The following is a 25971-nucleotide window of genomic DNA, read 5'->3' as shown; positions in this document are numbered from 1 at the left end:
AATTAGAACTGGAGTGGATTGAAGTCATTAATTTATGCTCAGGTAGAAATGTATCTACCTAGTAGGTCTGATCCATTGGGATCCATGTGAAAAATCAATTTGAAAGACAGCCATAAAGTATTAACTCTAAAAATGGGGCAGAGAGAAGTAGGGAGAAAGGAAGGAAAGAAAGGAGGAAAGGAGAGAAGGAAGGAAGGAAGGGGAAAAGGAAAGAAGGAAGGAAGGAAAGAAGGAAGGAAGGAAGGAAAAGTAGAGGGAGGAAGGAAAGAAGGGAAGAAGGAAAGAAGGAAGGAAGGAAAAACAGGGAGGAAGAAAAGGAGGAATGAAAGGTAGAGAAGGAGAGAGGAAGAAAGGAAGGGAGAAAGGAGAGAAGGATGGATCATAGATTTAGCGCCAGAAGGCACCTGAGACCCAGGGAGATTGTTACTTGTCCAGCATCACAAGGGATACCAGGAAAGCTGGGTCTCATCTCAGACTTTCGGGGGGTTATTTGAAAATCCAGGAGTCTATTCCTCCTAGTCACAAAATAACCTACTTAACTGTCAATTGCTAATCCCAGTGCCTCCCTTCTTGTTAGTGAATCTTCTCTAAATGGGCTAATTGGCAATCTCCGGACAATTGGAAAGTCTGCTTTTCCAAAAACGATTCGTAATTAGGTCAAGGATGTGAATACTTTGGGGCTTTTGATAGTGTGTGAGTTGCTCAGAAAATACCCTATTTCCCAAATGAGATGAAATTGTATCTACCCTACCTGCAAAAAAATGTAGGTGCAGTTTACACCTGAACACAGGTGTGTGAGTGTGTGGGTGTGGGTGTGTAGTCACCTACACAGAGTGATTAATGGTAGTGTGGGGCTGCCTCAAGAGGTGTGGGTTCCTGCTCCTTGGAGGTCTTCAAGCCACACCCGGATGACCACTTGTTAGGTATGTTATAATGGGGATTCCTTTTGTGTATGGGTTGGACCATATGGTCACCGAAATCCCTCCCATCTCTCAGATTCTGTGCTTCTATAATTTCAAGGAAAAAAGAACATCAACAGCTGGAGTGAGGGGCAATGAGGAAGACCTCATGTAGGAGGTGATATCTGAGCAGTGATATGTGGGAAGCCAGGTAGAGATTCTACAAGGTGGAGGTAAGGAGGGAATGCATTCCAGGTATGGTGGATAAGCTATGCAAGGGTGTGTGATGGGGAAATGGAGTTTTGCATATGAGGAACAGTGTCAGTTTAGTTAGACTGTAGAGGATGAGAGTTGTCATGCATGATCAGTCTCAATGAAAAATAGGTTGGAATCAGATGACAAAGGGCTAGAAATGCCAGACAGAGTAGTTTTGCTCTTATGCCTAGTGGCAGTTGGGAGCCAGTGAAGTTTCTTCAGCAGGGACATGGCATGGTCCAACCTGGACTTTAGGAATATCACTGTGGCAGCTTTGTGAAGGCTGGGTTAGAGAGGGGAGAGGCTGGGAGATTCACACCACTACACCCTTAATTTCCCATCCAGCATATATAAAGTCCAAGAATTTAAAGTTAGGAGGGAGAATGTGTAAAGCTTCTGAGAGTTCCATGAATTTAGGGACTATGGATAGCAAGTTTGCTCAGGAAATATTAAAGAGGCAGTGTTCTTGTCCTGCCTCCCTGTCCCTAACTCTGTGATCTTGGAAATGTTGCCTGATCTCACTGAGCCTCTTTCCCCCATCTCAAAATCGAGAGATTAACATTTGCCACTCAACATGTTGAAAGCCAGCATGGTGTGGTGGAAAGTGACTAGATCCTATAGTCAGTCAATAAAGAGCTCAAACAGTTAAGTGACCAACACTTATTAAATGCCTACTGTGTGCTAGACACTATGCTCGTTGCTAGGTGTACAAAATCAAAATTGAAATTGTCCCTGCCCTTCAAGAGCTTGCATTCTAGTCAGAATATGTGAGGTTAAAAATCCCAGCTCCAATCATTACTCATCATATACCAATTTACTTCATCTCTGAGAGATTTAGTTTCTTCATCTATAAAATGGGTATAATATTACTTGCACTTCCCAGGGTCACTATGACAAAAACCCTTTGTAAATTGGAATTCATAAAATTCATATTTGGAATTAAGTGGATTCTATTCGATTATGATATGTTATAATATATAATCATATTATGTTATGTTATATTACATTATAAAATTATTGTTCCATAATAATTGTCATGGTATCATCATTAGAATTTACTATGGAATATTATCATTCCATTATGAAATGGGAACATGAACTGTTGCCACACAGAACTGGTAAGCTTCCTTACTATTCAAAATTAAAAAAAAAAAACACTTTCTGATAGTAAGAGAAACATCTTAGTTCAATGGGAAGACCACTGGCTCTGGAGTTAAGGGTCCCCTAACTCACCAAATCCCCACCCCCAGTACTTGCTACTTGTCTGATTTCAGGCAAGTCCTTTCACCTGCCTGGGCCTCAGTTTCCTTCTCTGTAAAATGAGGGCATTAGATTAGGACCCCTGAGGTCCTTTCTAGCTCTCCATCTAAGTTACTGTGAGCTCTGATAGATGAACAGGAAGGAATGCTGAGAAGACAACCATGGATTTGCCGTGGCTGCCAGATGTTTGCATCCCACTCAGAAGGGAATCCTCAGCAATTGCTTAAGAGAGCCCTCTGAGCTGCTCTCCAGAGCACCAGTTCTTTGGGAGGTGGGCAAGGGAATGACAAAGAGGGGATGCCTCTGTCCTTGGCTGGTTTGGGGAGGCGACTTCTTAGAGTCCTTGAGTCTGAGGAATAATGAAAGCAGGTGATATCCTGAGTCAACAAAAAAGCAGTCATGTTTCTTTAAACAGAGCCATCTCATAAAGGCAAGGAAATAACCTGTGTCCTTGCCCCGTGCATCTTGCAACGTTTGAGACTGGAGAGCCAATGGGTGCCTTTTTATAGGAGTTAGCAGAGCCATAACCAGGAAAGGGTGACTGGTTCTTTACCCCAAGGCACCAGTATCAGGAAAGGCAGAAGGCATGTTTCTGTCCTCTGGCTTGGCATCCTTGCCTCCTTGTGATCTTTCACCAGGCAGTCTAGACCATGCATTGTGTCCACTCTACTCTGACCCTGAGCTGCCTCCCACCAAACCCCACAGTCCTATTACTCTGGCTCCCATTTCCCAGGGCCTATCTTCCCCAATCACTGCATCCCCCTGCTTCCTACAGTGGGTCTGGGAGAAAAGCTTTGCCATGAGAGCCTAGGTCAGACTTGCTTGGGGCAGACCGTCCTCTGCACCACCGTGCCATCTCTCAATTGGAATTTGCAGCAGGAGCATGAATTTATCATTACTGCTCTGGGATTTGAACAGATCTTAAAGAAGATATGGTCTGACCCTATCATGTTACAGATGAGGAACATGAGTCCCAGGGAAGGGACATGACTTTCACGATTGATAAGAGATGTCCAATCTCGATAAGGAAAAAAACAATTCCCTTTAAAACTAAGAGATAGCTACTCTTGTGACTCTTAAAGATATAACATGAGCTTCCCAACAGAAGATCATATATTTAGAACTTGTAATGACTTCAAAAGCCAACTCCCCCATTTTACAGATGAGAAACAAGGTCATGCAGGTAAGTGAGCGTCACAGACAGGACTGGAATTCCATCCTCTGGCTCCAGAACCAGGCATCTTTCTGCTGTACCAAGCAGCCTTTCCACTCATATCCCCAGGCCCAGCTTTGCCTCACAAACCCCAGGATTGATGATGTTTATTTCCCAGACATATGGGCTTGTGGGCAGAGCAGTATTAACATCTTCATAGGAGTTTTGTGAGGCAAATTCACCATTTTCATTGGCTGCCTATTAATGTAGATCAATAGACAATTCCATCTGCCCCAGTCTGGGAGTGAGTTACATAACGACAATTATTGGATGTTACAGGCAACAGATGAAGAACTCTGTGTACCGAAGCCGGCAGTCTTTAAACAGCCCCAGTCCGGGAGAAACCGAGATGGATCTTCTTGTGACACGGGAGAGACCCCGACGAGGAATACGGAACAGCGGCTATGACGTAAGCTCCTCTGGTGGCTTGGGTGCTGAAAATAAGCCTTGGTCCAAAATCAGTAGGTACAAGGACTGGGATACCCTTCCATAAGTCTGGAGTTCAATGTATTTCCACAGGCTCCCTAAGGGGAAGCGAGAAGTATTCAGGCTTCATTTCCTTGCTCAGACCACTCTCTTTTTGTGGAGTAAAGGTCCTTGAAAAGTACCTGGCTCAGAAATTATAGCAATAAACCACTTCTAAGAATTCTGGTTTGTAAACTCTGGTCAGTATTCCTTGTCCCACCGATTTGTAATTGAGTGATTTGTGATCTCCTCAGGGTCGGATATCCTTCCACTGGTATAAATCATCAACCCACCACATCTTTTCATCCTATTACAGTTTGCATCCAGTCCTTTCATAGGACTCCCCCATAGATATTCAATCCAGTGCCCTTTCCTTGGATTCTTTTAATATTTCCTCACCGCCGGGACAGCTACACAATAACCATCCACTTCTTCTTCCCCAATCTCAAGACTAGAAGGTACCATATCCTTCCTGTCAAATGTATCCTTGATAAGAACTTTCAACCAGTTCTTCTCTTCAGGTCATCACTGGCATATCCTGCTTAGACCCACCATTCATCTCTCCATGACCCCATGAGAGTCATCTACAACCTGATTCTTTGGAGATTGTGAGATGCCATGATTTACAGTTGTATGGGACAGGGTTTTTTTTTTTTTTTTAAGAATTGTAGGATTGAGTAGTTTGGTATTGTTGAAAGACCTGTATTTTCCAAAACCTTGTGCAGCCTTCTTCTGTTCAGTCAAAAGAGTAGGCAATGAATGAGAAACTGTTGGTTAAGTGAGAGTTACACTTACTTAGATGCTTCAATGGCTTTTGAGACTAGTAATGTGGGAAATCATAGGATTTTGGATCATTGATTTAGAGCCTGAGGCCATTTAGCTCAATACTTTTTTAAATTAATTTTTTTTCTTCAATTAACAAGCATTTTCTCTTCCTCCTACACACACCCCACCCCACCCCACAGGGGAAGGGGGAACTAAGGGGAAATCAAACAAAACCCTTGTAACAAACATGTATACTGAAGCAGATTCCCATATTGTCCAAGTCCGAAAACTATATCTCGTTCTGTATCTTAAGTCGATTATCTCTCTGTTAAGAGATAGGTAGCACGAACCATCATTGGATCCCCCTGGAATGGTGGTTGATCATTGCCGATTAGAGTTCTTCAGACTTTCAAAAGTTGTTGATTTTTACAATATTATTATTGTATAAATTGCTCACCTGGTCTAGCTCACTTCACTCTGCATCAGTTCATACATGTCTTCCTGAAGGTTTCTCCAAAGCAGTCCCCGTCATCATTGCTTATAGGAAAATAATACTCCATTTCATTCATATACCATAATTTGTCAATCATTTTCATTTGATGGGTACCCTGTTAGTTTCTGGTTCTTTGTCACTACAAAAAGATCTGTATGAATATTTTTGTGCGTATTTGAATCCTTTTCTTCTTTCTTTGATCTTTTTGGGCATCAGCCTGCTGGTGGTATCAGTGGGCCAAAAGTGACTTTGGGGACATAGTTCCAAATTGTATTCCAGAAGGGCTGCCCCAAGTCACAACTCTACCAACAATGCGTTGAGTCTAATCCACTTTTATATATGGGGAAACTGAAGCCTGTGGATTTAAACAACTTATCCATATAGATTGTAACAGCACAAAGTACATTTTTATGCCTACCTATCCTCGGTGATTCCCATCTGTATCCTCCCACAAATCTGCCACAAGGAGTCCAACAACATCCTGGGAACCTTCCTCTCTGGACATTGCATGGATAATGATGGAGCCCTTGGGACAGCCATCAGGTATCCCTCACTCTCCCTGTCTCTTTTTCCATTTGTGCATTTCTTTGATGAAATCTCTTCACAGCTCCTCCTTCCCACACAAATCCCTGTTCATGATGTGTCAGAGCCTCCTCACACCCACCCTGCATCTCTTGACTGTCAACTTTACTTCTTCAGAAACTGTCACATTCTACGATCCACAGTCAGAGCTCAGCACCAGAGGCGTTGCACTAGTGACCTTTAAATTCAATAGTAGACTTATAAGCAATTTGAATTCTTTTGCCTGTTCTTGGAAACTCAAGAGACGAACCATTGCCAAAGCAAGATAATTCGTCTGAGTTTGGGTGTCTTTTACTAACCCGCCGTGAAATTTGGAGTTTGAATATGTACCCAACCAATGAATTCCTTGACCTGAAGGACCAAACACATATTCTACTGAGTGACTTGGCAATGTGATTAAAAAAAAAAAAAAACAACCACCACCACCCAGGGACATTTAGGGAAGTCTTTCAATGGAAGACTGTTTTCTCAGAAGCTCAGAATTTCCCTGGTGATCTGTTGCATTTTGACACTTTCCTTTAGGCATTGCCAGTCAAGCCATATTCTGCCAAGGTGCAGATCTTAGTTGAATGATCCCACCTTTTGATGAGGTGCTGGCCAGTGTGTCTCCTTGCTCCAGAATATCAAACAATATAAACAAACACTTGGATTTCATCCAAGATGGCAAACCCCTCCAGTATCTTTGCCAAGAAAAACCCAAATGGGGTCACAGAGTTGGACGCGACTGGAAACGGCTGAACAGCAACAACATTGCCTTTCTTACCCTCAAAGGAAGTTCCCCTGATTCCTTCCTTCAGCAAACGTGGGTAGGATGTAAGCTTCTGAAAGTTAGGATCTGTTTTTGTTTTTGCACGATGCCTACTACATAATAGGTGCTTAATAAATTGATTGATTAATTAGGTGTTTACTCTTTGCAAGAACACTCTGCTAGGCTAAATGAGATGTAAAAAAAGTCCTTCATGGAATTTGCTACTTGAGACAAATGCTAATAATTATCTCACATTGCATTAAGTAGGTGCAAAACAAATATTGTGTGAGGTCCAAAGGGGAAAGATCATTAGGAATTTGAAAGACAAGGCTCGAGGAAGGCTTTTGGGAAATGAGTGTCATTCGGATTGGGCTTTAAAGGGTGGGGAAGGCTATTCAAGCAGTGAAGAATGGAAAGAAGGAAGAAAACATTAAGTGCCTACTATGTGCCAGGCATTCTGCTAATAGCTTTACAAATATCTCAGGCGATTATTCACAATGACCCCGTCCAGTGTGTCTCTTTGCTCCTGAATATCAAACATCCATACACACACATATGTATACACATGTGCACAAACACACTTGCATTTCACCAAAGATATGCCTAGATGGTACAGTGGATAGAGTGCCAGGCCTGGAGTCAATCAGACCTGAGTTCAAATCGGGCCTCAGACACTTACTAACTGTGTGACTCTATGCAAGTAACTTAATCCCGTTTACTTGACTTTCCTTGTCTATAAAATGAGCTGGAGAAGGAAATGGCACTCCCTCCAATGTCTTTGCCAAGAAAGCTCCACATGGGATCACAAAGAGTCAGAAATGACTGAAATAGCTGAATGATATGCTTCTCTTCCCCTTACAGGAAGTTCCTCCATTTCCTCAGCACACATTGGTGGAATGGGAGGTAGGTACTATTATCATCCCCATTTTACGCATGAGAAAACTGAGGTAAACAGGTGAAGTGACTTGTATGAACATCCCATAAATGTCGGAAGCCAGATTTGAACTCGGGTCTTCTTGGCTCTAGATGAAGGATGATTATTCCAGGAAGAAGGAACTGTAGTCCTCTGATCTGAACTAAAGTTAGGGCTGGGATCTGAACATTCCCAAGTTGACACAGCCAGCTGGCAGGAGAGCTAGAATGATCAATCAGTCCACCAAGAAATATTTATGAATTGTCTCCTACTTACCATGCACCGTGGAGAGTGTATCTGAAAGTCAGAGAGAATCCGATTTTGGCTGGAGCATCAAGTGTGTGAGGGGAAAGTAATAGGAGATAAAGACAGAAAGATAGATTGGTGCCACATCATGGAGTGCCTTGAATACCCATCAAAGGAGTCTATGTGGCAGCAGTATGTAGAGCTGGAAAGGAACCCTTTCCTTCATTTTATGAGGAAACTTGTATTCCCCAATGGATCACAAGCCTCTTGAAAACGGTATATGTCTTTGAATCCCCAGCCCCCAGAACAATGCCTTATAAATAGTGGGTGGTTAATAAATGCTTGTTGAGTTGACTTGGAGTGAAGCTTAGGGAGATGTTTAAGCAGAGGAACAACATGTACGACTAGCTCTGTGCATATGGGAGGTTAGCCTGGTAGTAAAGGTTGGATTGAAGGAGGCCCAAAGTGGAAACATGAAGAGATGTTAAGAGGCAATTGAGGGAATCCAGAAAGGGGGTAGTGAGGGTAGGGTGGCAGATAGAAGAGGGAGCAAGGGATAGAGGGGAGAGATGGAAAGTTGGAGATGACAGAACTTGGTAATGAACCAATTAGCTGGGAGAGGTAAGCGAAGGGAAGGGTCAAAGGTTTCAAACATGGGAGATTGGAAGAACCACGCTGTCCTTGCCTGAAATAGGGACATTAGAAAGAGGAGTAGGGTTGGGTGAAAAGCAGATGAGCTCTGACAATGGAAAGACCTGATGCAGCAATATTTGCAGCCCAAGTCCATCCAGGTAAATCTAAATACTTCAAGAGTTGTTTATTATAATGATTAATTTCTCATTAATGAAAATAGATGATAGGTCATGTCTGATGAGCCTTGGGTTGGGAGTTGATTTAACCATGTTCTAACCCCAACTCTAAAAGTAATGGGTTGTATGACCTTGGACTAGTTCTTTCACCTGCCTCACCTGTGACTCAGTTTTGTCATCTGTAAAAAGGGGTGGGGTAGGACTAGACGATGTTAGGACAGTATACTATAGTACTGAGGTCATAAAGACCTGGCTTCAAATCCTACCTCTGACATTTGTTAGATTTGTGACCATGGGCATAAAGTCACTTTATCTCTAAGCCTCAGTTTCTTCATCTGTAAAATGAGGGGGTTGGACCAGATTTTCTCTCAGGCGCCCACCAACATTAGCATTATATAATTCTAAGTTAATTATTGCTGCACTAATTTGAAAAAGAGACAAAGTGAACGGAGAGCTAGCCGCCTTATGTGAACCCAAGGCAAGGGTTCAAATGTTGCCACTGACACAGAGCGGCTGTCTGACTCGGTGCGTTTTGTCCCCTCTCGGTGCCCCCAGACAACTCCTTCATGTACTTTATGCCATAGCCAAAAAGGCCTGTTTGGTCTATATGTGGCCTTCCATTTCCCACTTAAAACTGTCCAGTATGCCTAGGATGGGCAACTAGGTGGCACAGCAGATAGATTGCTGGACCTGGAGTTAGGAAGACTCTTTTTATGAGTTCAGATCTGGCCTCAGACACTTACTAGACTTGGGCAAGTCACTTCACCCTGTTTGCCTCAGTTTCCTCACCTGTAAAATGAACTGGAGAGGGAAATAGTAAATCACTCCAGTATCTCTGCCAAGAAAACCCCAAATGGGGTCACAAAGAGCCAGACACAACTAAAAAGACTAAACAACAACAGTAATGCCCAGAATGGGCTTGCTCTTCTCCTCCCCCTCTGGGCATCCCTGGTTGCCTTCAGGTCCTCACTTCAAGAGTTCTCTCCTTCAAAAGGCCTTTCCTGATTCCTCCAGGTGGTAATACCACCTCCCAATCCCTTTGTATTTCTTTTATGTGCGTCTAGTGTTTACTACCTCACTGGATATGTTATAATGCATAAGCTTCTCATGGACATTATCTATCTCATTTTTCTATTTGCATACTCTGTGCCAGGTACACATTAAGAACCTAATCAACGTTTGTGGATTGGTAACTCTGACTCTGCTACTAATTAGCTGTATTAATTCGGAAAAATACAGATCATGGGTTCTCATTTTGGTTAGATCATGAAATTCAGAGCTGTGGAGATACCTCAAAGTCATTTCCTTCTCGGGTTGTTAGGCTCCTTTTTGTTTTTGTTTTTTTGGGCAATTGTGGTTAAGTGACTTGCCCAGGGTCACACAACTAGGGAGTGTCAAGTGTTTGGTCTGAGGCTGGATTTGAATTCAGGTCCTCCTGACTTCAGGGTCCGTGGTCTGTCTACTGCACCACCTAGCTCCCTCCTCTTAGGCTCCTTGTAATCAAAGGACAGTGAGTTGATCCGGAAGTGGAATGAGTATGGCTGAGGCCCATGCTGGAATGGTAGTCTGGGCTAGAGACCCACCAATCAGAAGAGCAGGCCCTAGAGACATCTAACCAGGGCCAAGGCTGCTGGTGAGAAAGGGGAGTCCAGAGGGGGAGGTGAGCTGGGATTTAATATTAGAATTCCTTATCGTGACAAATGACTCCAGATGCTTTGTGTAGCTCTGGGGCATTAGGGGTTGTACTTGTTTTTTCACATTAGCTAATTAGAGTCATGTTAACAATAATAACAAACGAACTATTTTTTCTCATACCAAAATTGCCAGTGATTTTGTCCTGGGTGGCTAATTATCCTCCAAGGCAAAGGTAGTATGGAGAAGGCTTTCTTGTGAAAGAAATGCTCGAAAGACTGGCTATAGAGCTGGTCTTAGAACCTAGAATCTTAGAACTCTGACTCTAAAGCTGCTCTTAGAACCTAGAACCCTGGGTTCAAATCCCACCTGTAATATTTAACATTATACCTGGATGATCTTGGGCAAGTCACTTAATCTTTTTGGGCCTCAGCTTCCTCATCTGTAAAATGGGGGAGTTAGACTCTAAATGGTCTTTATGGCCCCTTCTAGCTCTACTTCTATGATACTATGAGTCTCAGTTACCTGACCTCCCTGGGCCTCAGTTTCCTCACCTGTAAAATTGAGTTAGAAGAGATGACCTCTGGAGCCTCTTATAGCTTCAGATCTAAGATCCTTTGATACTTGTAATTTATAAAGCACTTTTCTCATAACTAACCTGTGTAAAATAATATTATCCCCAGGTTAGAGATGAGGTGTATCTGTTCCTAACCCAATTATGGTGTGAGAGAATGAGTCACTTGCCTAAAGTGACATAGCTATAATGAAGCCTTTATGTAATTTAATGCTGCGTGCTGATAACCGCATACTTTGGCCCCAAAGAAGAGAAGGAAAAAAAAAAGGTTCCTTTTTCCCTTCTTTGCAGAGGTGGGGCACTGTGGGTGTGGAACATGGCAGATACTTTCAGACTCAGTTGATGTATTGATTAGTTCCGCTGAACTACTATTTTTTCCATCTTTTTAATTTCTTACTACAAGGGATGGCTCTCTAGGGAGGGCATGCCGAGGGTTTTACTTGGAAATGAACATGTTATAAAAACAAAAGATATAATTAATTTTTTTTAATTACAAATATTAAAATAAAAAGGAAGCCTTCATGTTTTAAGATGGATTGCTCAATTTCTAGCTCCTATTTGATGACACGCGAAATTGTGTCACAAATTCTCCAAATAAAATTGATTGTAACTCAGTTGAATTTATGGACAATAGAGGCTGACATTTATATGGCACTTTAAGTGACACACTTTATCTTGTCTGGGCCTCGTAGCATTCCTGGCTGGTTGCCTCTGACACTAGCCGTGTAATTGTCGGTCAGTTTCAGTTTTCTTATCTATTAAATGAGGGGATTGGTCTCACTGGCTTCTAAGGTCCTTCCCTGTTCTAAATCTATGATCCTACTATTATCCCCATTTTACAGATGAAGACAGTGAGGTTCAGTGAAATAGACTAATTTGTTTATGGTCATAAATCTAGTGATTAACAGAGCTGGAAACTTGAACTCAGATCTCTCTTAACTTAAAACCGAATACTCTTTCTACTACATGGCATTATGTTGAACTGAAATATGAAAAATAATTTGAGAGAGACAAAGAGGGCCCCATTGCAAATCTAAGAAAAGACAACTTGGAAAAATAATCTGTAGGATATAAGTAATATAAGTGATAACATTAACAAGGTCTGATTATTACCTGATTGTGGAAGGCCTTAAATGCCAGGACAAGAAGTCTGAGCTTGGGCAGGAATGATTAAATGATGATTTTTTTAGCAGGGTAGCTTGGCAGTCCCCCACCTCTGCAAAGAAAGGAGAAAGGAAACTTTTTTTGCCCCCTCTTCTTTGGGGCCAAACTATGTGGTTATCATCATTAAATTACATAAAGGCTTCATTATAGCTATGTCTATACCTGTGCTTAAGGAAGATTATTCAGGTATCACTTATGAAGGATAGATTGCTGAGGAAGGGAGGGGAGGGGTGAGGACAGAGGCAAAAAGACCAGTTAAGAGACTGTTGCAAAAATTGCAGAATGGGGTAATGAAGAGTGACAACACAAGATTAAAGAATAGTAACTAGGTGGTGTAGTGAAGTAAGGAAGACCAGAGTTCAAATCTGGTCTTAGACACTTACTAGCTATGTGACAATGGGCAAGTCACTTAACCCTGTTTGCCTTAGTTTCCTCATCGGTAAAATGAGCTGGAGAAGGAAATGGCAAACCACTCCAGTATCTTTGCCAAAGAAAATCCCAAATGGGGTCACAAAGAGTCGGACACAACTGAGCAGCAATAACAGAGCTAGAATGATCGTCTAGTTCAATGATACCATTTTACAGAAGGAGAAACTGAGGCCCACAGAGGGGGAAATGACTTGAGGAAGGTCTCAGAGGCAATGAGTGACACAGCCAGGATTCAAATCCAGGTCTCCCGACTCCTAGGCTAGCGCCGCTGTCAGTGGGTTACACTGCCTCATCTTCATTCCATAACTTTTTTTCTTTTTAAAATGTTTATTAATATATGTTTTTATATCACCTGCATTTTTGAATTTATCATTGCCTCTTCCCCTACCCAGCAAGCCATTCCTTGTCACCAAAATTTGAAAAAAAGAAAAGAGAAAAAAATACAGTTTGGCAAAATTCTCATCCAAATCTGCCAACATATGCCATCTTTCACACCCAGCATTCTGTTTCTCTAAAGAAGGAAAGGGGGGAGGTACTTTTTCTCATCTCTTCTTTAGGACCAAACTTGGTCATTATAATTCCATAGCACTCAGGTCCAGTTCTTTGTTCTTTCCATTTTAATTTTGTAGTCATTGAATATATTGTTTACCTGGTTCTGCTTACTTAGCTCTTTCTTCATCAGTTCATTTAAATCTCATTTTTCTCTGGGTTCTTCATAGTCACCATTTCTTTCACTTCATTGGTACTCCATGCCATTCATGCCCAACCACCCATTTAGTCCCCCTATCGATGGGCATTGACTTTTTTTCCAGTTCTTCCCTACTATAAAAAGGGCTGCTATGAATATTCCCCAACTTTTGTTCTTAAGCTTCTGTTTCAAAAATGCTACTAAACAGTTGTGAAAAACAGCTCATTGTCAAAGTTAACTTTTTTTTAAAAAAGTATTAATTCCCCCAAAAAGAATGGAGAGGAAAGTAATGTCAACGGGAACCTTGGAAAGCATTTTTTGGAGGAAATTGCTAATGAAGGTAGAAAAAAGAAATGAAAGCGAAGAAATAAGAGATCTGCTCTGAATTGTCATCTCTGCGTAGCTAGTTTGAAGACGGAGGTGGCAACATATTTTGACAAGATGTTTGTGGTGCTGCCATCGCTGCCCCAGCTAACATTGCGTGGGTCTCACTTTGTTTCAGGTGAGCAGTGGGTCTTGGATGAGGGCCAGGAGACAGACGCCATTGTTTTAATGGGCTCCAGTTGCAGGGGAATGAAATACGAGTCTTGAATGCATCCTGACTACTGGCAGGATGGATTGTGGTGAAGATGCAGAGTTTTTCTATGTAAATGTGAAGGTTCCATTGCCAGCTGTGATGGAATTAATTTTAGAGGATGCATTAATTTGCAATATGCTGCAGGGCTCTATCACTCACCCAGCAGTGGTGATGGGTACAGCCAGCCCTGGGCATTTCATGAAGTAGGCAAAGTTTGTATAAGGCTCTTCCCCATCCTCTTTTCTTATTACCAGTTAGTCAGTCAACAGACATTTATTAAGTGCTTACTGTGTGCCAAGCACTGTGCTAAGTAAACATAGGGGATAAAGAGAGAGGCAAAAACTGCTCCTGCAGTCAGGGAGCTCACATTCTAATGGACAGAGAACTTGCAAACCACTATGATCATATAAAATATGTACGGTATAAATAGAAAATAGTCTTTGCACTAGCAGTGGGGGGAACCTGGAGAGGTCTCCTACATAAGGTGAGATCTCAGCCAAGCCATTCTTCCCCTATCATTGTCTGCCTTCTCTATTACCCTGCTGCTGCCCAGAAGGGTCTTACCCTTCAGTATACCATTCCCTCCATCAGCTCACCCAATAAACTGATCTATAGAGCTGGGAGTGTCAGCACACTCCTGAAAGCCTTGCTTCTCGAGGAAGCTGAGGCTGGTGGGTTATTTAAACTTGGGAATTCTGGACTGTGGTAGGGCTGACGCTGATCTTGTGTCCACACTAAGTCTGGCGCCAATGTGGTAAACCTCTGGAGTAGAGGGCTGGGTTACCTAAGGAGGGAGACAAACTGGTATGGGATAGAAACAGAACAGGTCAACACTTCCATGCAAATCTGCAGTGGGGTCAGGCCCTCGAGTGACCACTGTACTTCTAGTCTGATTACAGTAAGGAGACCCAGACTGAAAACAGATAGATACATAGATGTGGATGGATGAATAGATGAGAGAGAGAGAGATATGAATGGATAAATAATAGAGATAGATGCGGATGAATGAATAGATAAATGATAGATATGGATGGATGAATAGATAAATGAGATAGATAGATTGTAGATATGGATGATGAATGGCTAAATAATAGAGATAGATGTGGATGAATGAATAGATAAGTGATAGAAATAGATAGATGTGAATAAATGGATGGATAGAAAGATGGAAAGTAGATGAATTGATAGATGAGTAACAAAATAAATCAATTAATGAATAAATAAATAAAATAAACAGATCTTTAAACAAGGAAGATGATGTCTACAATACTGACCTCAAAGGCTCTTGTGATAAAAAGCACTTTGTAAATCTCAAAGCACTGTAGAAATGGGTCAAGTAGTCTTATGGTGGTTGTGATGGTTGTTGAGAGCTGGGACTAGCCTTGGGTTGAAGATAAGTTCAAGTTCTGCCTCTGACCCACGCTGCCTATATGACCCTCGCCAGGTCATTTAAACCTCTCAGTGACCTCAGGCAACTTTCGAAGGCTCTAAGTTACCAGAGATTCTACAACAATGAAGGGTGCTTCCTCAGTTGGTATTCCCAACTCCAGTGAAATCCTTGGTCAAAAAAAAGAAGTTTTTCATGATCCATAGTGGTTTCCTATGTTATATTGTTTAGATGACAGTGAGAGTTGGAATACTTATTAGCAGTGTGACCATCTAGTTGGATGGAAGAAGGAATTGGGGCAAGGGGGTGTCATTTCATTGCACTGAGCCCCTATTTTTTCATCAGTGAAGGGGGATAATAATACATATATTACCTGAGGAAGACTACTTTAAAGGCACAGTAATGAGCCTCATCATCATCATCATCATCACCATCATTATACAGGGTATCCCAAAAGTCTTAGTGCAGTTTTATGCTATTAAAGCTTAGATAATACTTGTTAATAACTTCCCTGAGTTATTAAAGCTTAAAATGGCACTAAGAATTTTGTCTGTATATTCATAGGGGCATTCACTTTTAACATAAAGGAGTATGTTTATGGTGGAATTTTCAAGAATTTAGCAGCTGGGCCAGTGGAAAAACTATATTTAGGTTGGTCAGGCCTTCAGCACCCTTCAACTCATACCAGCACACAGGCAGCTGTCCTGGCTAAGGGTTTTCCTTATAACTGACCCCCTGAGCTTCCTCCTGGTTCTCTATCTATGGTTCTATGATCCTAAAGATTTAGAGGCCATTCTGAAGGTGAAGGAAAGAATTACTGCTGGCAAATCTGAAAGTCGTAGCCCACGACCCAGAGGTGAGCTGAGCGCTATGGCCCCTGAATCAGGAAATGGGCAGATTTTATCTGCAGGTCCCTGATCTTCTCCCACATATTGTCTACACTTGTCATCCCAGGGCTGCCCATAGTCAGTGGAAGGAGTAAGTCAGAGCAGGGAACATAGAGCTACAGGACTCAGTTCATTGTTCACCCCTATGTATCCTGGTGAGCCAGCATTTGTTTTTATGATTTTCTCTGACCTCCGATACTTTATTGTTTTTTCAACCAGAAAAAAAGTTTTTAATTTTTCTAGTTCAACTCCCTACCCAGTGCTAGCATCTCTTCTATAAAATTTCCTTTTTTTATTACCATGTTAGTCATGTTGTGAAAGAAAACACAGACAAGAAGAAAAAAAAGGTGAAAAAAAATAAAGAAATCAAAAAGTAGCACGCTTCGATATGCATTCAGACTCCAGTTCTTTCTCTAGGGGTGGATAGCATTTTTTGTCATAAGTCCTTCAGATGGTTTTGTGATCTTCCATACTTTGAATCCCACCTTCTTAGAGATAATGTATGTAACACACTTTGGAGGCCTTGAAGCTCCCTGTAATAGCCAGCTCTTCCTGAGTATTATGGGGACCCACCAGCCCCTTCTTGTTTCCCCAGATTTCCCTGGAGCCAGCCCCACTTATCTGCCTGATCCTTCCAACTTTGGCTGCTCCTCTCATACTCAACCCTTTGCCCACTGGGCCTGTAGTATGTACTAACCAGCACCTGGCGAACCAGGTTCCTTCTCCTGCCTAGCCTGATGTAGCCTACCTGGGCCCTTTACCTTGACCTGATCTGGGAGCTAACAGGGAAAAAAAGAAAGAAAGTCACCTGCATGATGCCAAATAGGGGGAACAGGCCAGATTTATAGCTTTGGGAAGATGAGAATTAAATTTGACTAAACAATAAAAATTTTATTAAAAATCAATGTGCTTTTGAATTCAACTTAAAAAGTGTCTGCAAGTAGTGAAATGAAACTGACAAGCATAATTCTCTAGATCCCTCCTCATCCCTTTCCCTCCCTCCCAATTTAATTCTTTGCATTCTTTTGTTGGTCATCCATAAATTGGAAGGTCAGGGCTCAGATCAAACACTGACCGTAATTCACCAGGTCCTGGGAAGTCGGTAGCTCAGTTAAGAAAGGTGGTTATAGACTGAATAACAAGATAAGTTGTATCTGTCTGGCTTTTTCTTTTTTTAAATAATATTTTATTTTTCCCCAATTATATTAAAACAATTTTTAACATTCATTTCTTTAAATTTTGACTTAAAATTCTCCCTCCCTTCTCCCCAACCCCATTCCTTCTCCCCAAGATGGTAAGCAATTTGAGATAGGCTATACATGTGCAATCACGCAAGATATATTTCCATGTTGGTCATGTTGTAAAACAAGATATAATCTGGCTTTTTCGGAAGTTCCAATCCCTCCCCTCCCCAAAAAAGCCAATGATAGTAGATACTGAGTAGAAGTCATCTTGTTGGAAGATGTCACTGACTCTGGAGCCACCATCTTTACAGACCCGATGGTCTTTCTTATTGGCTCAGCCAAGGAGATGCTAAAAAGTGGGCGCTGAGTTTGCCCATGACCATGGGCATTTAGTTGCACATAAGTAAAACCCATCATTCTCTTCTCACCAGGCAGACATTTTCCATAAAAATTCATTTTTCACATCCTTTTTTGTGTCTCTTAAAGCATTTGTTCTTAAAAGTTCTTGACAATGCACTTGTTCCTAGGGTGCTGTGTGGCTTACGCTGTATGGGAGTATGTGTGAACACACTAGCCATTTCTTTGAAATCCCAACACTTTGCAAGTCTCAGGGTAACTGTAAATTTTACCATACTTAAAAAAAATTTCTTCCTTGTCTCAGAGGAGTGAAAGCACATCTAGCGTGAGCTATCAAAAGTTTTAGGAAGAAAAGCCAAAATCCCTCCAAAGGGTGCTTTTCCTTTCTGATTTAAAAAAGAAAAAAAAATCAACCTGGCCCTGACCTTAACTTTTATAGAGATATACTGTGTCACTCTTGGAAGTTTCACATCCTTAGGTTACCTACAACAGGTCATTGATAGCCAAAGTAAAACCAAGCCTGGAGTGTGCAATTCATAAGGTCTCATCTCAATCTATGATGTTGCAAACAGGGTTGATGTTCAGAACCATAACAAGGGTGGAGCAGTCAGAGCTTTGTCTCAGGGCACTGAAATTTACAGGGCACTGAACTTGCAAAAGACAGCTAGAAGGTGCAGTGGATGGAGTGTCAGGACTAGAGTCAGGAAGACCTGAGTTCAAATCTGGCCTCACTAGCTATGTGACCCTGGACAAGTCACTTAATCTCTGTTTGCCTCAGTTTCCTCATCTGTACAATAAGCTGGAGAAGGAAACGGCAAACTACTGCAGTATCCAAATGGAATCAAGAGTCAGATGTGACTAAAACAGCTGAACCAAAACAAAGCTTGCAAACCTTCACAAGCACAGAAACAACGCTAAGCACCTAGTTAGCAAGAATAAATAGTTAAAATAAAGAACTTTCAAATGCTTTGCTTCCTCCTTCCCCCAATTCCCATGGCCACACCCTAAGTAAACTCTTTCCCTATGAGTGGCCTTAGATATCCTGGGATTTCTACCCACCAGGATCAATCTCTGCCCCCCATTGTCTCACCTAGATTTATCCATTTGGGACATTTCAGAGGGCACATTTAATGCTATTTCCCCCAGGCCCATTTTCTGAAGCTCGCCCCATGTATCCAAACTACTAGTCATATTCTATTGTTGTTCATCAGTCAAGGTCACCGGCAGATCTTATTTTAACAAACAAATCAAAACCCTTTGGCACATCACAAATGACTCTTGAAAGAGAACTCAAGGTCATGTTGCTAATTACTAAGACCTTGACGATAAAAGCTCCATTACTTTGGAAGCAATGACTAATGCTAGGGCCCCCAATTTGTCTGAGGGAAAGAAACAGCATCTTTTATTCTCATCTGTGGATTCCCCAGAGTTCGAAGGCGATTATGGAGCCGTATTTGGAAGAACAGTCAGGGAAGGGGAGATATTTAAAGCAGGATCGAATTTTTCCCTTTCTTTGTATCCCTAATACTTATCATAGTACCTGGCACATAGTAGGTGCTTAATAAATAAGCAAATACATAATAAATGCTTGTGAAGACTTAAGAGGAGGTTTTCTTTTAAATCAACCAGGCATACATCTAGTTGCTGTGATAGGCACTGATGATACAAAGACAAAACAACACAGCCCCTGATCCAAGGAGTTTACGTACTCTCAACAAAAAAAAAGTATATTCTGTATCTGTGAAATAGGGAAAATACCTGCCTCCCAGGGTTGTCGCGAGGACCAAATTAGATAACAGTTGTAAAGCCCTTAGCACAGTGCCTGGCACATAGTAGGTGCTTAGTATACATTTATTGATAGATATGCTCATGTAAATAAATATAAAATATGGACAATGGAAATTGCAATTTGGAGGGGAAGTCACTAGCAGCTGGGAGGTTTGGGAAAGGCTTCATGTAGAGGTTGCTACTTGAGTTGAAAGTTGAAGGAAGTGAGCTACCCTCAGGGGAGGACATGAGGAAAGAAAGCGTAGGCTGGAGCCAGAACGTGGAGGGCCTTCAATGCCAAACAGCCAAGTTTTAAATTCCATCTCTGTGTGTGTGTTACTGAAGAGAAGGGAGTCAGCTGAACCTAGCCTAACCCATTTGTTCTCACTTGATTTGGTGCCAGTCTTTCCTCTTTTTGTAATTGTTAGACACACCTTCAGTACCAGGATGAGCTGAAAGTTCAGTAGAAAAAGCATCTTTAAAAAGGCCGCTGTTCTGCCTTGTACCACGATGTCGCATGTCTCCTAAATATGAAACGCTAATTCTCAGAAATAGTCTAACACTAGCTAGCATTTGCATAGCGTTAACTGTGTGCCAGGCACTGTGCTAAATGCTTTACAAATATTATGTCCCTTGGCCTCACAACAACCCTGAGAGGTAGGTGCTGTTATAAATTTTATAAATTTTTTTATTAAAAATTAAAATTAAATTCAAATTTAAAATTTTATAAATGAGGAAACCGAGGCAAACAGAAGTTAAATGACTTGCTCAAGATCATACACCTAAGAAGCATCTGAGGCGGGATTTGAATTTGGGTCTTCCTGGTTCCAGACCCAGAGCTATCTAGACAGTAGTAGTAAAAATAACTGGCTGTATGTAATTCTTTGAAGTGGGCATTGCATTTGAACTTCACAACAACCCCGTGAGATGGTATTATTCTTGTTATGCAAATGAGGAAACTGAGGCTCGGAGAGGTACGATGACTTGTCCAGTGCCACGCAGCTGGTGAATATCAGAGGTGAAATTTGAGCCCAGATCTTCCTGAGACTTAAGTTTGCCATTACACCAGGCAAGAAACAATTTGATATACTTCCCAATTTCCTAGGTGACAGATAGCACTCACCATGGGAATGCCATTGAAGGGATAGTCTTGAGAAAGAAAAAAAAGCCATTCTGTTTTTTGGGCGCCCAGATTTGAAGAGGCAATATAGGTCAGTAGAAATGGCATAGCTTTTGAAGTCAAAGGACCTGGGTTCAAATCCCACCACTGTTAACTTATGACTTTGGATAAGTCATTTAACCTCTATAGGTCCCAATTTCCTCATCTAAAAAAATAAAGAGGTTGGACTGAGTGATATCTGAGGTCCTTCCAGCTCTGTATCTATGAATTCAAGATCTTGTTTGATAGAGGGAAGAATGGGAATGGAGAATGGGGGCTTTTGGTCCTGTTCAGTTTTCAGGTCCCAGGCATGGTTGAGCTGGGGTGGTTAGGGGAAAATAATAAAATGCCATCTTGGAGTTCTATCTAGAAAGACAACATGGAACAATGGAGAGTGATGCACACTACCAGTGTGCAAGACACTGGACCTCCTTGTTCCTCGATTTCCTCATCTGTAAAATGAGGAGATTGAATAAGATGGCTTCTGGGGTCCCTTGCAGGAAAAAACCTGTCATAAGAAGTTGTCTTTTCCTCTGACATTGGAGTCCTTTTAACTTCTGAGACTTCTTTTCTTTTTTTGTGGAGGCAATCTTAATTAAGTGACTTGCCTGGTGTCACACAGCTAATAAGTGTCTGAGGCTGGATTTGAACTCAGGTCCTCCTGACTCTAGGACTGGTGCTCTATCCACTGCACCACCGAGTTGCCCCCAGAGACTTGTTTTCATTGGTAGGAAAGGAGTTCTGACTGTCAGTGAGCTTGAAAATCTTTAAGTCATAACTAAAATTCCCACCTTCTGCAAGAGGCTTTGTCCTGACTTGTCTTCTCTCTAAGACTACCTCCAGTTGACCCTCTATATATCTTGTTACATACATAGTTGTTTTGTGTTGTCTAACCCCCATTAGAACATGAGATTCTTGAAGACGGGGACTATTTTAGCCTCTCTTTGTAGTCCCAGCACTTAGCCCAGTGCCTGACACATAGTAAGCACTTAATAAATGCTTATTTTTGTTGTTCTTGAGTCATTTCAGTTATGTCTGACTCTTTATGACCCCATTTGGGGTTTTCTTGGCAAAGATACTGGAGTGGTTTGCCATTCCTTCTCCAGCTCATTTTACAGATGAGGAAACTGAGGTAAACAGGGTGAAGTAACTTGCCCAGGATCAAACAACACAGCTAGTACATGCCTGAGACTGGATTTGAATTCAGGTCTTCCTTACTCCAAGCCTGGCACTCTATTCACTGTGGCGCTACCTAGCTGCACTCAGTAAATGCTTATAGGCTTATTGAAAATGAGAACATCTGGATCAGATTTTGAAACGTGTGTATATAGCCTCATAATACAGGATTATTGAGTTAAAAGTGGACTTTGCACCAAGAAGGATATGCCTTTGCCAGGAGAATTGGCACAACATACATGTGATTGGCACTCTGAGTCAAGTAGACACATAGCAGCTGTGGTGGCCTTCATCCAAAGCTAGGATGAGACTGTGAAAACTGGTCCCCTTAAAAGATGTCCGTTTTTAGGTTCACGAAGGGAGAATTATGCAGGGTGATGTAAGGATAGAGAGCTGGTCTTAGAGGTAGGAAGACCTGAGTTTAAGACTTGTCTCTGACATCTAGTGGTTGCGTCACCCTGTGCAAATCACCGCTTCTCGGTGTCCCTAAGATAAGATGCTGATCGGAGGGAATTTTCGTACTAGGAGTTCCTTCCACTTTTGAAATCATAGAATTGGACTAAAAACAAAAACTCATGAAATCTTAGGCTCAAAAAAGAATCTTGAGAGGTCAACTAACTCATCTTCTCTTCTTCCCCTTCTCCCCTCATTTTCATGTAAGACCATGTCTGATGTTTTTCTCAAGAGATGTGAGAACATTTCGGAAGACTTTCGATCAGCAGTTCCATTTTCCCTTCACAACCTATTTTAGGAAATCTTTTCAAACATCTAATTTAATGTCTCTGTCCTCTATTTTGGGGCAGCTAGGTGACACAATGGATAGAGTACCAGATCTGGAGTCAGGAACACCTGAGTTCAAATCCAGCCTCAGACACTTACTAGCTTGTCTGACCCTGGGCAAGTCACTTAGCCTTGTTTACCTCAGTTTCTTTACTTATAAAATGAGCTGGAGAAGGAAATGACAAACCACTCTAGTATCTTTGCCAAGAAAATCCCCAATAGGGTCATAAAGAGTCAGACATGTCTCAAATGACAGAACAACATTTTTTTTAAATCTTCATTTAATCCTTTTTTTAAAAAAAAATTCTATCATCATATTTATAGATCACAGAACATTACAGCAGGAAAGGATCTTAAGAGATCATCCAGTTCAGCCCCCTTGTTTTTGGGACAAGGAAACAGAGCCTCAAAGCTGAGGGTGACTTGTCCATTACACAGCTAGTTAGTGGCAGAACTGGGACCAGTATTTATGTCTCCTGATTTGTAGTTGATCGCCATTTCAACCACAGCATGCTGATGGAAGGCCACTGGACATACCCATGGTCATAAGACTTAGAGCTACAAGAAAACTCAGTCTCATCCCTTAATTTTTCAGACAGCCAACATCCCCAACAGGTAAATAAATGAACCAATGAAAAATCATTTCAGCTGAGCACTGTCCTAAGTGCTGAGGCTACAAATACAAAGATAAGGTCAATGACTTGCCCGAGGTCACTCAGAATAATAGTCAGCAGATCCAGAATTAGAACCCAGATCCTCTTGAATCCAAATCTGATATGATTTCCCCTACATTGCACACTCCTCTGTTTAAAAACACTTCATATAGTTGAAAATCTGAGCTCAGTCTTCTCTGAAGATAAAATAATCCCAGGTCCTTTAACCTTGAATCAAAGGTTGTGTTTTCCAAGCTCTGTTAATAGCTCTTGGCAAGAAGAATCATCAGTGAGCTCACCAAAATCAAATACCTTTATGCTGGAACACCGTGTTTCCTTGTCCCCATGAAGAATGTGAGATATGTGTGTATGTGTATAAAGGGTGGCCCAAAGGCTAGTCTTAGTGCAGTTTGAAGCTTTAGTAACTTAAAGTTTTAAGCTTAAAATACCCTATATATACATGTGTATGGGGCAACGAGGTGTTAAAGTGGATAGAGTGCCGGGCCTGGAGTCAGGAAGACTCATCCTCCTGAGTTCAAACGTGGCCACAGTCACCTACTAGCTGTGTGACCCTGGACAAGTCACTTTACCCCATTTGCCTCAGTTTCCTTATCTGTAAAATGAGCTTAGAAGCAAATGATAAACCATTCCAGTATCTTTGCCGAGAAAACCCTAAGTAGGGTCGTGAAGAGTCAGACACAACTGGAAAATAACTGAACAAAAAACTGAAAAATATATATATAGGTATATATGTATACATATATGTGCATATATACATACATGTTGTGGGTCTAAATAACTTGCCCCAGGAACATTGAAAGATTAATTAGGTGATAGTCAAACTGAGACCTGGAAAGACCTTAGCTTAAAATGGCCAGTGTCTCCCACTGCATCCAGGGCCATTTCCAGTCATCCTGTTCTACATCTTGTCATTGGACCCAGATGGCTCCAGAGGAGAGCATGAGGCTGGTGACTTTGCACAGTCCTCCCTCGCTTAAATCCAATTCACTTGTACGTCATGGCATCACCTCCCCGATGTCATGGTCCTCTTCAAGAACAAAGGACAAACAACAACAAAATAATAGAACTGAACCATGTCAGGATGTTTTCCACAAGGAAGGCACTTGTATTCCCAGCAGTTCTGTCGTTTCTTTCACATTGGTTTCTCTGGCATTCAACAGAGACATTCAACTTGCGTAAACCCTTGACTGCTACAATTTCAGTTCCAAGCACAGGTTTGCTCTTTGGAGAAACAGCGTGCACCAGGGGTTAATTATCACTTAGGAAAATGCCTCACCAAAATCACAGAGGGGCAGACTGAAGCCACTATAACCCGCCCACCTCCAATCCATCACATTGCCAGCAAAAACTAAAGGCAAAGGAACTCAGAGCTGGCGCAAGCGTGGAGAGAGTGGTACTCTGCTGCTTATGGAATTGCAAAATCATTGAACTTGTTTGGAAAATAGCTTAGCAGTACACAGGCAAAGTTGCCAAAATAATTATACACCTTGCACCAGTAATTTCTTCTTTAGGAACGTGGTTATTGTCCTTCATTCTCAAAGAGGATCAAAATGACATCACTATGTTAGAGTCAAGTTACAGTGCATTCGACTGTGGCTGATCAGACCAATATGAGCTCAGAACGCTCTACCACAGGTCAGGCACAAATAGTCCCTGTGAACATTTGGGGTGGAGTCTCTAAATCTGCACAGCTCGTGTTTCTTGAGCTACCTCAATTCTGCTTTGCTCATAGAGCACAGCACCTTCTCTGATAAGGACATACCAGCCTGGGCAGTCCTGTGCCAGTGTCTCCCATGTCACACAATCAATTCCAAAGTTCTTAAGAGAGATCTTGAGAGTGTCTTTGTATTACTTCTCCTGACCACCATGTGAGCATTTGCCTTGTGTGAGTTCTCCATAAAATAATGTTTTAGGCAAGCGTACGTTTTGCATTTGAATAGTGTGGCCAGCCCATTGTAGTTGTGCTCTCCTATAGTAGAGTTTGAATACTTGGCAGTTTAGCTCGAGAAAGGACCTCAGTGTCTGGTGTCTTATCCTGCCAGGTGACCTTCAGAATCTGCCTAAGACAATTCAAATGGAAGCCATTCAGTTTCCTGCATGGTGTTGGTATACTGTCCAGGTTTCACAGGCATACAAAAATGAGGTCAGCAGAATAGCTCTGTAGACCTTCAGTTCAGTAGTCAAACGAATACCTCTTCTCTCCCACACTTTCCTTCGGAGCCTCCCAAACACTGAGCTAGCTCTGGCAATGCATGCATCAACCTCATTATCAATGTGTACATCCCTAAAAAGTGTACTGCAAAGATAAGCTAACTTATCCACAGCATTCAAAACTTCTCCATTTGCTGTAACCAATGGTTCTGTATATGGGTGGTGTGGTGCTGGCTGATGGAATGCCTGATATACCCTGAAAGTATTATATAAAATAAAGATTTTATGGCAGCATTATTTGGAACTTCAGATAGGTAGATAGATAGATAGATAGATAGATAGATAGATAGATAGATAGATAGATAGATAGATAGATAGATAGATAGATGGATTGTTGTTTGTCCTTCATTCTTGAAGAGGACCATGACATCAAGAAGGTGATGTCATGACTTTCAAGTAAATTGGATTTAAGTGAGGGAGGGCTGTGCAAAGTCACCAGCCTCACTTTCTCCTCCAGAGCCATCTGGGTCCAGTGGCAAGATATAAATCAGGACGACTGGAGGTGGCCCTCAAATGGATGGATGGATAGGTGATAAGTAGATAGAGATAGATTTATAGATAGATGATAGGTAAAGATAGCTGCATAAAGAAATAGATGATAGATAGATAAACATAGATACATGAAGATATGAGAGAGAGAGAGAGAGAGAGAGAGAGAGAGAGAGAGAGAGAGAGAG

General features: G+C 41.7%; 1 protein-coding gene across 1 annotated transcript in view; it reads left to right on the top strand.

Annotated features, from left to right (window-relative positions):
• KIAA1549L (KIAA1549 like) overlaps positions 1–25971 on the top strand; it is a 178549-nt gene that overhangs the window by 120452 nt on the left and 32126 nt on the right. Inside the window, exon 16 of the mRNA XM_027837754.1 lies at positions 3907–4036. Within this exon, the coding sequence (XP_027693555.1) occupies positions 3907–4036 (130 nt within the window). The remainder of the gene's footprint in view (positions 1–3906; positions 4037–25971) is intronic.

This window comes from Vombatus ursinus, unplaced genomic scaffold (genome assembly GCF_900497805.2).
Source record: "Vombatus ursinus unplaced genomic scaffold, bare-nosed wombat genome assembly UNPS02014822.1, whole genome shotgun sequence".
In the NCBI taxonomy this organism is placed as follows: domain Eukaryota; kingdom Metazoa; phylum Chordata; class Mammalia; order Diprotodontia; family Vombatidae; genus Vombatus; species Vombatus ursinus.
The sequence above is the reverse complement of the archived record's forward strand: the minus strand, read 5'-3'. Positions and strand labels throughout refer to the sequence as shown.